Genomic DNA, 12627 nt, shown 5'->3' on the forward strand with positions numbered 1-12627 from the left:
GCAGGGCCTCCCCGGGCCTCCGTTCCCACATCTCTAAAGTCGTGTGACGACAGACCTGTGTCAGAGTTGTGACGAAGGTATTAGTAGGTGTCCGGGGCTGAGGGCCGTCCGTGGCGCACAGTAAGTGCTTTAAAGGTAGCACCACCCGCAAGCCAGAGTGTGCGTAAGAGGATGTGTCTACACGCGAGAGGGCGGCACGAATGGTATTTCAGGTTTTAGATGTCAAGAGAAGTCATCCCTTCCGTTGAAAACATTAGTAGACGCCTGCTCACTTCAAGGTGGGCTGGACGCAGTGTGCCCTGCTCTTCAACATGATGGAAGGATTGGAGAAACCCAGAGCAGAGAGACAAGTGAGCTTTTGGGTTCAGGCTGGCAGGACTTCAGGACTTCGGGATTCCGAGAGCAGGCTGGTTGGGACACAGTTGGCGCTTCAGCCCTGGGCAGGAGCACGTCAGGAGCTCTGCGTTACGACACAGATATTGCTGGCCCTGGTTGGGCTTGAGGAGGAACACAGGACAACTGGGGGGAGGGCTCCGGGTGGGGAGACCTGGCCACGGTCCTGGTCATGCTCTAGAAAAGATGGTGGGATGCAGAAGAGTGGGCTCAGTCACAGTCAGTCATCTGAAAGGCAGGATCGAGGAGACTTGGCTCGTGATGGGTGGACATGGGGAGGAGGAGACGCAGGGTAAGTTTGGGCTGAAAGCCCACGCCCTGGGAGGAGCTGCGGGGTGTGGAGGACAAATCCCGTTCCGATGGGAGCACGGGTGGGGCTCTGCAGCCCACCTGTGTACGGTCACACCGTTCAGTCTCGGTGCTTGCTTTCCTGTATTTTCTGAGTGGAGTTTACTTTAGCGTTCCTCCGCTCTACTGTGACATTCTCCAGCTTGTGTCAGGAATTGCTGTCTTTAATAACGGTTTATTATTCTGTCAGTGATGCTCTTGTTCAGACGCTCGAAGAAGCGTTGGCAGGTACCAGCCGATAATTCATTTATTGGTGTAGGTCATTTGAGGTTCTGAATGAAAGGAAAAGTTCTAGATCAGGCATCAGGGATATTAAAATAAGCAAAATCGTGCAGGATATGTTTGTATGTTCCCTCCTAGTCAGGATTTCAATTGATAGTATGGCCTATCCCAGAGAACTTTCTGGAAGATTCTTTATTTTCTATCTTAGTGAGGGCTCTTCTTGTTGCAGATATGTAGAGCTAGTTCACACCGGCTTGCTGAAGGGGAATTTGACTGGCGCAGGAACTGGAAAATAACCAGAAGTTTACAAGGAATTTGGGCCTTAAATGTGGCTGAAGCTCAGGGTTCCCAAGCCGTTCCCCGTGTCAGCCTGCTCTCTGGCAAGACCCCCTCTGGTAGCCGCCAGTAGCCCCCAGAAATACTCTACAGCTCCAGCCTCAGCAGGAAGAGGCTTCTCGGGGCGCCTGGGGGGCTCAGTAGGTTAAGCCTCTGCTTTCAGCTCAGGTCATGATCCCAGGGTCCTGAGGTCAAGTCCTGCATCGGGCTCTCTGCTCCGCGCGGAGCCTGCTTCCTTCCCTCTCTCTGCCTGCCTCTCTGCCTGCTTGTGGTCTGTGTCTGTCAGATAAATAAAATCTTCCTTAAAAGAAGAAGAAGAAGAAGGCTTCTCATTTCCTTGCAGCCCCAGCAGAGTCCAGGGGGCGGAGCCGCACTGGTCTAGTTTGGGTCCTCCTCCCGCGTTCCCATCCCTGAACCAGCTGCTGAGGTGGGACGCGGACCCCACACACCGGCCAGGCCCGGGAGCGGGGCCGACAGAAACTGCCACTGAGGTGCTGTTCTCAAGCCAGGACCGGATGGAGCTGACCAAGCTGAACCGGACGTCACAGCATCTGTCCTCAAAATGATGGTCAGCTCCGAGCGGTTCGCCGAACAATGACATAGAAAATTCATCCAACCGGTACTTGAGTACCTCACGCAGGCCCCGGGTGCACGTCTCTTCCCCTGGCACGTAGCTCCCCGTAGTCGCGCCCTCCCTGCTCGCGCCGCCACTGCATCCAGCAGCTACCGTGCTGTGGATTAAACCCCTTTCCTCCTTGTTTTTGTGTAAGTTGTTGGCACGCTGGTTATGGAAATTTCTTAACTGATATAAAAAAACTCGGTGTTTATATCTTAACAAAACTCTTCAGTTTTGCCATAACAAAGTGCCACAAAGTGGGTACTTAGGGCATGAGAAACGTGCTCCGGAGGCTAGAAACCCGCTCTCCAGGTGTCCGCGGGGCCTGCTCTTTGTAAAGGCTCCTCGGAAGGGTCCTTCCTGCCTCTGGTGCTGACAGCAGTCCCAGGTGTTCCTGGGCTGGTCTCCTTGTCTGTGTGCCTGTCTGTGTCTCTCGGACGGACCCTGCTTTCCTGGTGGGGCCCGCCCACTCCAGCACGACCTCATCTTCATCCCGTTCCGTCTGCAAAGACTGTTTCCAACAAAGCTCGTAGCCGCAGGTAGTGGGAGTTAGGACTACCTCCTGTTTGAGGGGTACCACTCAGCCCACAACACTGGTCAGGTTTTTAGGACAGACATTTGGAAAAAGTCAAGATAAATGGTACCTTAAGTAGAGGTAGAGGCTCCTAGGAGAAACACTGAGCCCAAAAAACTGGTTTTTTTGAAAGCAGTGGAAAAATCCTGGTATGTTGTGGATGACTTTGTCTCTGAGCAAGGCTGAGCTGACACATTCAATGTTGTAAAAGGTTACCAGCTTCCTCTATCTGAAAGAGGTCTTTCCTGTCCTGTAAACAGCCCGGTGCCAGAATGCCCCACAAGATTGGCTTCGTCGTCGTCAGCTCCTCTGGACATGAAGACGGCTTCAGCGCCCGGGAACTAATGATCCACGCGCCAACCGTCAGCGGGTGGAGGTCACCGAGGTGGGCCAGGCTGGGGCCGTGGGCTGGGGCGGCGGGCTGCCTTCCTCCGAGACTTAAGCTTTGTGTCACAACTCGGACCTCCGAACCACGCGCCGTCTGTGCGGTGCTGGGCTGGGTTGTTTCCATCTTTATATGTTTCTAAAGAAAATTTTTTGGGACTTTTTCCCTTAAAAGATTAACTGACCTTCACTTAAGAAATATGCCACAGAGGACAGGGAGAAGGGACCGCACACGGCTGTTTAGGCAGCTTCCCTGGTGGCCCACTGGGCCTCCCATCCCATCCATGTTCTGTGCCAGGCTCCCCGGTTTCACAGCTGTGCTCCTGTGGGTGAGATTTTGTGAACCCCAGACTTCAACCAAGAGCGTCTCTTCTAGTGATTGTCTGGAATACCTGTATGCCTTTACAAATGCCCCTTGCTTGAGTAACATAACACTAGTTAGTATCTCTCTGTGACCTTCTCTGAAACTAAGCCTTCTTTGAGAGGTCTTTGGTCTTCACCAAGGGTAGAGTCCTGGGTGTTCCGGAGCCCAGGGGCCTGCTCGGGCTTCCTGCCTGTGAGGCCGCTCCCCATCCCTGTGTGCACCCTCCCAGTCCCTGCCTCTCCTGTTCCCCACAGTCCTGTCACCTCTTAGTGTCCCTGAGGGACAGCTGTGATGCATGCTTGAGCTCTTCAAACGACATTTGAATAACACAGTCCTAGACCCATTTTTTGAAGGATCTTAAAAGACGTACAACTTCCAAATTTTGTCCGTGGTTTTCTTTAAACCACTTTGGAGGGGTCTTCTCATAATCGATCGGTAAGTGTCTTCATGCCCGGAGTGACCTCACCGGCGGTCGTAAGGGACGTGCGCAGCATTTGAGGGCAGTGAATATCTTAGACACCTGTGGCCGCGCTTGACCGCCGTGGGGGACTGAGGAGCACTCGTGTCACAAGCCTGTCCTAGCTGTCCTCCTGCCCCAGGCGCACCTCTTAGGAGTGTTTCATCTCTGAAAACTCCAGGCAGCCACACCTCTGGGGTGAGAGTCCACCTGATCTGAGCTCACCCACCTGCTCCTCAGCGCACGCCCTCCCCCAGCACCCCTGCACACCCCCAGAGTTCGACGCGTCCTGCGCTCAGCCTGGTGTTCCTGTGTGCTCTCCCCTTCCTCTCCTCTGTCGTGTTGCTGTGAGACTCGCTATGCAGCAGTGGGTGAAGAGGGCCCTGGGGGCTGGTGGGGCCAGTGCCCAGTGGGCAAAGCAGGGGGATGAGGAGACGGGCTGCCAAGGATGGAGGAGCGTGGCTGGTGTCAGGAGTTTGTTTTCTCTGTCATATCTCATGCCTTTCAGGTGTCCGCATGGAAATGTCAAATCACCAGCTCAGTGATAGGCCTGGACTTGGGGTGATGTCTAGTTGAGATTCCTTGACAAGCAGGAGGTTTTTAAAGCCAGGGTCTGATAGGCTCCCCGCCGGTTAGTGTAGGGAGGGGAAGGAGCCTGGAACCCAGCGCAGGGGCAGTGCAGGCCTGGACAGAGGTCATACGGGCTCAGGCCTGTGGGCTGAGTGAAGCTGGGACCGGGAAGTACACTTGCACACAGCATCATGGGGTGCGGCGGTGGCCTTGGCCAGAGTGAGCTGTGGAAATACAAGCCAAGTGCCCTGGAGGGGCTGGGGGGGGGGCGGGACAGCACAGCGCGGGGGGGCCCGGGGGGGGGGGGGGGGGGCGTGACAGAACAGCGCTGGTTTGCCAGGGCAAGCAAGTGCTGGCATGGGGCCGAGAAGGGTGTGGGCTCACAGGAGGGGTTTCCTAAAATGGGGTTTCTAGAGTGTGTTTGTGTGTTGATGGGAGTGATGGGGAGGGGAAAGCCCTGGTGGGGGTAGGCAGGCTCTGGTGCCGTCCAGGGGAGCGAGCGGGGGATGGAGCACCGGCAGGAATGCTGGTCCATTCGGGCAGCAGTGAAGGCAGCCCCATTCGAGGCCTGTTTTCTCAGTGGAGGTGGGGGCCGCTGGGAAAGGTGGCGGAGGGAGAGGGAGCCTGGCCAGTGGGCTAGAGTGGACTCCCCCACGAGGCCTCTGGGCCCTTTGCAGCTGTTCCGTCCTTTGCAGCTTCCCCCTCCCAGGGCCTTCAACACCCCACTGTTCTAACAGTGCAGCGTTTGCCAGCTGGGCACACGTAGCAGCCACCGTCTGGACGCTGTGCTCTGTGGCTCAGCCACGATCAGATCTGCAGCCGACGCTGTGGCTGTCCAGCCCGTTCTCACGTAGGCTGCTAACGTGCTCTGTCGCTTAGGAGGCGAAACTAGCTCGCCTGTGGACATCGTGGGTTTCTCCTGCAGACCCCTGAGCTCGCACGGTAGACACCCCCGCTCGGAGTCCCTGAGCAAGTAGCTTTCCGGAACCGGTGGGTTCCTGCACGGAGCGCTTTGGCTCTGCCCTTCCCACCACTACAGCCACTTAAGACGGAAGTGTCTGTCTCGTGCTGAACGTCATTGCGGACCGTTTCATTTCAGACCATTTTCCGGCTGCCAAAAGCCTGATTCCCCTCGGGGTGGGGCAGGCAGATCCACTCCGCACCGGGGCTTCGGCCCCTGCGGACGGCCGGGCGGCGTGCGGGGCGCCATGCACGCTGCTGGGAGCCCGCGCAGACTGCGAGAGACCCCACGTGTTTGCTTTCAGGTTTTGCCAGTTTCCACAAGAAATCGTTCTTCAGATGGTGGAGAGGTGTCGGGTCAGGAAGCTGCAGCTGCTCGCCCACCAGTACATGATCGCGAGCAAGGTGGAGTTCTACGTCAGCGAGAGCCTGCCCGAGTACTTCGTGCCCTACCAGGCCGAGCGGTTCCGGAGACTCGGGTAGGTGACACGGAAGGCTCGTGACGGGAACTCTTAACCCGACGCCACGTGTCCGAGCGGTGGGTGCGAAGGGCCCGCCTGTGCCGTCAGTCCTGGGTCAGGCTCCCATGTGGGTCTGAGCCACTGCCTCGGGGGACGTGCTTGGAAGCCGCGCTGTCGGTGACAGCAGCGTCCATCTCTGCTCCTCAGGTGCAGAACTTTTTTCCGGAAAACTGGGTAGACTCCAATTTCTGGGCTTTTCCCGACGCGTTTCCATCCTAGACTTGACTTTGACTGAAACCCGTTGAGTTCAGTTCCGTTGCGCGCACGTGTTCTGCCCGCGTGATTCAGGCGTGTGCTGTCCCTTTCAGCTACGTCTCTCTCTGTGACAACGAGAAGACGGGCTGCAAAGCCCGGGAGCTGAAGTCCGTCTACGTGGATGCGGTAGGACAGTTCCTGAAGCTGATTTTTCACGAGAACCATGTCAACAAGTACAACATATACAATCAGGTGAGACGCGCCCTCACCGTGCCCGCGCCCCCCTCCTCGCGGCGTCGCGGGGAGGCAGAGGCGTTTCAGATTTTGTTTAAGTTGCTGACTTTTGTGGAAGAGTGAGAGGCTGTCCGGGAGCCGTGCCGTCAGGAGCCGCTGCCCCTCGCGAGGGGGTACGCTGGGCGCCAGGCCGACCCAGGTGCAGGGGGCCGCTCAGACTGGCGGGCCCCAACCCAGGGCCTCCGCGTGAGGGAGAGAATCCGTTACCGTGAGACGGTGATGTGGTGGTGTCAGGTTTCACGGCAAAGTCACCTGCAGCGTCTTACAACTCGGTGCCGCGTCCGCTGGAAACCTTAGAACTACCTCCGTGGCTGCCGTTGTTTCTGCGACGTGACACTCTTCTAGACACACCCGCTAACGCTCCACAAGACGAATCCCCTGCATGGACGTGGAGATGCGGTTTCACGGTGGCAGCCCGGCTCCGGGTCCTCATTCTTGTCTCTCCCTCCCTCCTGCCCCATCTTTCCGTTCCTTTTTCTCGTCATTCAGTTCTGTTTCGGCACGACTCACGTAGTAGAAACAGTCGTGTCCGAAGCAGAGTCTTCAGTAACGTCACGCTGACAGCACTCCCCGCCCCTGTAAGAGGAGGGCTGTCCCCGAACCAGAGTTGCACAGCCAGCACGTGAGCTGGGGACAGCTCTGAGGTGCGGTTCCATTGCTCGGTCCGCCGCAGTGCGCAGCCGCGACCCCGAAGACTGTTGGCCCCACAGTAACACCCCGTCACTCTCTTCAGCCGCACTGATGCTCGAGGAAGGGAGCGTGTGGGAAGGGGAGCCCTCCGCCTTCGAGGGGAGCCATGGACCCAGACAGACCGAGCCGTGCTGACGCAGGCTTTCGGTCCCTTGTCTGGTTTTCTGACATGGAACAGACGGGACCCCGTGCTGGACTCTGCGGGGACGGTTCCATGCGATGCTCTGTTAAAACCAGGGAGGTTGTGAGCCATGACCATCTTAATGTACTTTAGATGTTGAAATAACCATCTGATTAGGCACTAGAACATTAACTTACATCGTTTACAAGAACTGGTAATAACAAACGTGTAACGTGACATTTCACAGATAATGTGCTTCGGTGCCTGTCACCCCATCTGCGACAGGGTGAGCACGGAGCTTGCAGTAAAGGTGTGCGTCACCACGAGCATTTCACACTTAATCTCCCCCGCTTCCCTCTCTCTTAGGTCGCTCTGGTTGCGGTGAATATCATCGGAGACCCTGTGGAGTTCGGTGATGAAGGCAACCTTGTAAGTTTGGGGAGTTTCGTTCTTTTTTTTTTTTTTTTTTTTTTAAAGATTTTATTTATTTATTTGACAGAGAGATCACAAGCAGGCAGAGAGGCAGGCAGAGAGAGAGGAGGAAGCAGGCTCCCCTAGAGAGCAGAGAGCCCGATGTGGGGCTCGATCCCAGGACTCTGAGACCATGACCCGAGCCGAAGGCAGCGGCTTAACCCACTGAGCCACCCAGGCGCCCCGGGGAGTTTCGTTCTTAAAGAAGAAAATGTATTTCTAAAAACAGAGGATTGATTATTTTTGTCATAACAAGTGTGAAAATCTTTATGAAATGGTTGACTAACTCGCCGATAATTTTTAGCAGCTGTAGCGTATTAAACTTTCTTTTACTTGTGTTGGGGCGCCTGGGTGGCTCGGTGGGTTAAGCCTCTGCCTTTGGCTCAGGTCATGGTGTTGGAGTCCTGGATCAAGCCCCACATCGGGCTCTCTGCTCACGGAGAGTCTGCTTCCCTTCCTCCCTCTGCCTACTTGTGATCTCTGTCAAATAAATAAATAAAATCTTAAAAAAAAAAAAAAAGAATTTTAACTGTGTCTCCAAAAGCCTAGGATTCTCGAAGCCTGTGGACATCTTCGTATCGCACACCGCCTCTTGGTTCAGGATTCACGTTGTTCCTGTTTTCCTCTGAGACACTAAGCAGAGCTTTTTCTCCCAAAGTCCTCTAGAGAGAAGCTGATTGACCATTACCTGGGGCACAGCAGTGAGGACCCAGCTCTGGAAGGAACTTGTACCGGGTAAGAGTCTCCCCACAAGGCCATCGCTCCTAGGACCCTCCTCAGAGGGGCCAAAGTGTGAGTCACCTGCAGAGGATTGTGGGTTTGAGACCCTCGGAGTTCCGTTTGGAACTAGAGAAGCCACTGATGGGATTGCCTTAAAGACTCTTAAAGAGTAAGGTCACAGTTGGACTTAACACACCTTCATTACGGCCCAGCGGAGACCGCTCGCTTCCTGTGTGCTACGTGCTGCTTGAGGCTCCTCCGCGCAGGTGAGAGGACTGTTGCCGTCCGTGATACTTTCCTGGCACAGCCAGCGTCACTGGCAAGGATGGCAGGAATCAGTGAACCCAGATCATCAGTCGCTAGAGCGTCATCTGATGTCTACTTAAGCTCTCCCCACTCTCCTCCGCCCGTGGCGGTGTGGCTCCCGCCTCCCTCGGGCTGGTGCCCCCGTGAACCTCAGGCTGCAGGCCCAGGGAGGCTCCCCCAGAAGCAGAGCTCGCTGTCCGCTGGCTCGCACACTTGGCACAGCCAGTGGCTCCAGAGTGACCGCAGAGAGAATCTCTGCATGTTTTCTGCAAGCGCAAGAGCCCACTTCAGAGTGAATCGCCTTGTCACTGGTTTGGACGGTCTTGCTTCCTGTGGAGCCTCCCTGGGCCTCCAGCCTGGCTGCCACGGGGTGGCTGTCAGTAGGGGGGGCTTGAGAAGTAGAGGCTGTCCCTGACTGTGTATAAAATGGTGAGGAGAGTGACCTCTTCCCTACGTAGCCCTTGGTCTCCCACAGCCTCTCCCTGTGCCTGGCAGTAACAGCAGTGCCCTCCTTACCTGTCCGGGTGGGGACCGCCACACTGTCCCCACCGTCTGTCGGCCCCACCCCTGGGACAGCTCTTCGGCTCTGCCCCCACTGAAGCCCTAGTGGTGGACGGCGGGCAGCCTACCCAGCGGCCAGTCTGAGGGTCTCCGTGGGGGTCGTTCGGGTCACTCGGACTCTGATTAAATGAGCTGAGGGCAGTGCGGCCCCATACATGCCCCACGAGTTCCTGATCAAGTTGGCCCCCTGGACGGGCCAACTGCGGTTTGTCTGTCCTGACTCCTCCGCAGGGCTTTCCGGTCTGTGGAAGGCTTGTCTGCGGGGCCCAGCCAGGGCCACCGCTGGGGGGCATTCGTGAGTCGAGCAAGACCTGTTCTGGGGAAGCTGCCCGCGGCCCTGGATCTGTAGACTCCCAGGCCAGATGATGACGTGTTTTTCTGTGTAGCGTTTTCATAATGAAGTCTTTGTTCTCATCTCTAGGACTTGAAGGCAAAGTAACTGACTTAGAAATACAGTATGTGTTTCGGTAGAAATAGTTAACCTTGTGCGAATACCAAAGCGTGATGCTCTTTGGTCCTCGTGAGATTAATTGATGTTCCGAGCTGCGGAGGCTGAGCCCACCAGCAGGCCTGGTGGAGCTGCCGTAATGCGCGTCCTGATCTCCAAGAGTCGGGAAGTGCTGGGGGGACCGTGTGATCGTTCTGAGAAACGATGTCATCCTGGGTCCTGTTTCAGTTTATTTTTAGACAATCAAATCTTTTGTGATAAGTAATACTGCCATGGAGACTCGCCCGTATCTAAAGGTATCCACGTCACCGCCGACGACTGGCTTACTCTGTGCGGCTGGTGCGGCAGGCGGAGACTTGGAACGCGTCCTCGGTCCGCACTGCTGTTGGGCGCTGAGCCGGGCGCTGTGCCGTTAGGCCCCAGAGAAAGCTGCGGCCGCTAGAGGGTTTGAAAGGAAGAATGAGATAATCAGGAATGGGTTGCTCAGATCACTAAGCAGAACTGTGACTGCCGGGAGGACTTTTCTGACCTCCCAGGACTTGGGATACCGCACAGCCTGACCCTCTGAGCTGAGGCCGCGGTGTAGCCCGCCTGCATCTTCGGTGCTTATCGCAGTTGCTGTGGCGCTGGTGCCGAATGCGGATGCCTGGACCCCGGGGACCCACCGAGTCAGCCTCTCTGAGGATGGGGCCTGGCGGTCTGCTTTGGCTTGGGCTTTTCCCTAGTCTCCAAGTGATTCATGGGCACGGTTGTGTCCCCGATGCCCAGAACAGAGCCGGGCAGAGTCCACACTCAAAGTATTTATGGAAGAATGGCCGCACCGAAGGCTCAGTTGCCCCTGGAGCAGTTTAACTAATTTCCAGGAGTCCTGCCTGCCCATAAGAGCTGGGTGGCCTGAGGCCCCTTTCTGGTTATTCTGAGCCTCCACTGTCTCGGCAGGAATGCCCCGGGAGCAGGTGTGTGGGCTGCCACGGCTATGACCGAACCCCTAGCAGGAGCGCAGAGGGCTCCCTCTACCATCACCCTGGCCCCCACGGCAAAGTTAGCTCTAAAATGTTCATTTCTTTCCTTTAGGAAATCTGACTATATTTCTCCGCTAGACGACTTAGCTTTTGACATGTACCAAGATCCAGAAGTAGCCCAGATCATACGGAAATTAGACGAGAGGAAGCGTGAAGCTGTCCAAAAGGAGCGTTACGACTATGCCAAGAAGCTAAAACAAGCTATTGCTGATTTGCAAAAGGTACTGCTCCTGGAGAGAACGGTCTTCGCGCGGGCGTGGGAGAAGGCCATCAGTGGTCCTGACCGCGGGCGCAGCAGAGCCGTAGGCCACTGAAAGCTGTAGACACTAGTGTGGGTCCGAGGAGGTCAGCAAAATAAAGTTATGGACGGATGAGCCCCTAGATGAAATGTAGGTGAAGCCACACGCTTAGCCTGTCCTGACACCGTCCCCAGACACCACACGGCCGTCCTGAAGTGATAGAAACACTGAGACGTCTCCTGTCCCCGAGAACTTGCGCCGTGCGGGCCAGCGCAGCTGCTGTCGTGGGGCCCGTGCGCGGCGCCCCCACCCCCTGAGCAGGCTCCGCGGGCGGGCGGCACCCCGGTGCCCCGGGCCTCGCTGCGCACCGGCGGCGGGGGGGCGTGCAGAGGCACATGTGAAGCGGCGCGGCCCCGTGTGCTTCAGGTCGGGGAGCGGCTCGGGCGGTTCGAGGTGGAGAAGCGCTGTGCTGTGGAGAGGGAGGACTACGACCTGGCCAAGGAGAAGAAGCTGCAGATGGAGCGGTTCCGCAGCCGGGTGTACGAGCAGCTGCAGCGGCACAGCCTCGTGGACACCGAGCCGGTGGGTGCCCGGCCCCGCCCCGCGGACCCACGTGTCCTCCGAGGGCGCAGGGGAGCGCACGGCTCCATCACGGGCAGGCCACGGTTCGATGGGCATCGTCAGCTCCGGGACCCATGTCGGAGGCGCTGCTGGGCGCGCGCTCACAGACAGACTCAGGGCAGGGGGTGAGGGGACAGGCCCGGAATCTCGCCTCTCCTCCCCGGCTCACCCTCCTCATTTGTGAGATGACCTGAGGGCAGGGCTGCCCCACGTATACCCGACGAGTGGCCACGGGGTGGGGGGTTGTGTGAGGAGAACCCTAACAGCCTCGGCTTGTCGAGACCAGTGTCCTGGGAGATGCTCCGCCATGGATCTCTAGAAGCCCCAGAGCAGCAGGTGTGCGACCCGCAAGGCACAATCACGCGGGACAGGACAGACCCTGGAGCCACGCTGCCTGGGCTCCGATGCGGCCCCCTTGCTGGCAGTGTGATCTCAGGGTCCTTCCTTAGCCGCTCTCAGTTTCCCTCTCCCATTTATGGGGTAACATTGTGCATTAAACGAGAACATCTATCTGGCACGTTTACTGGCATGGCAGGCACACGTAGCCATGTCGCAATGACCCAAAACAGCCTGCTCTTGCCCCCATGGGGTATACGGCCACACCAGGGCTGGGGACGCCCAGGTGCTTCCTACCCCACGTGCCGCGTCCCTGCTGACAGGTGTGTGTGCGTGCTTCCACGCTGGGTGACCTGGGCCCCGGGCTTGCCATCACGCTGGCGCCCGGGTGTGCTCTGTAGGGCGCACAGCCACTGTCGAGAGACAGTTGAAAGCCTAGGATAGGACTGGGGGCACTGTTGACGCAGATTGTCACTCTGCCTTCCTAAAGGCTTGTGTCACCCCTCTCCCCCGAAGGGTGTGGCAACAGCACTAGGAGTGAAGTGTCCCGTTATTCCCCAGATGCGAAGGGCTTCTGACCTGCCCCTCCACCTGCTGGCTCACTCCACCAGTCCTCGCCACCCACAGCCAGTGCCATCTCTACCGCAAGAAGAAAGTGCACCAGAAAGCCGGTTTGCAGAGCCTTGCCTTCAGGACAAGCCTCCAGCGCATCCCCGGGGCCCTTCTCAGCACTCTGCAGTGGACCTCTCACCGCCCGCTGCAGACCCCCATCTCAAGACCCACGTAGGTAACGCGGTTTCGGGCTGTGTGCGGTTCATTGAGCAGACGCACGGGGAGGACCCGTGTGGTGCCAAGGGG

The 12627-nt window shown here is 57.4% G+C and overlaps 1 protein-coding gene across 4 annotated transcripts in view; it reads left to right on the forward strand.

Annotated features, from left to right (window-relative positions):
- The window catches only part of LOC111154577 (centrosomal protein 104), a 33639-nt gene that overhangs the window by 1267 nt on the left and 19745 nt on the right, over window positions 1-12627 (forward strand). For 2 of the 4 annotated variants that reach the window (XM_022514228.1, XM_022514230.1), the window contains exons 2-9: window positions 2750-2874; window positions 5530-5703; window positions 6054-6192; window positions 7412-7474; window positions 8175-8251; window positions 10626-10794; window positions 11239-11394; window positions 12331-12552. In XM_022514228.1, the coding sequence (XP_022369936.1) occupies window positions 2762-2874; window positions 5530-5703; window positions 6054-6192; window positions 7412-7474; window positions 8175-8251; window positions 10626-10794; window positions 11239-11394; window positions 12331-12552 (1113 nt within the window). In that variant the 5' untranslated portion in view covers window positions 2750-2761. Of the gene's footprint in view, window positions 1-2058; window positions 2065-2746; window positions 2875-5529; window positions 5704-6053; window positions 6193-7411; window positions 7475-8174; window positions 8252-10625; window positions 10795-11238; window positions 11395-12330; window positions 12553-12627 lie in introns of those variants that run through there. The other 2 variants (XM_022514229.1, XM_022514227.1) reach the window with 2 other exon arrangements.

Source organism: Enhydra lutris, unplaced genomic scaffold (genome assembly GCF_002288905.1).
Source record: "Enhydra lutris kenyoni isolate GAN:26980312 unplaced genomic scaffold, ASM228890v2 scaffoldscaffold38, whole genome shotgun sequence".
Classification (NCBI taxonomy): Eukaryota; Metazoa; Chordata; class Mammalia; order Carnivora; family Mustelidae; genus Enhydra; species Enhydra lutris.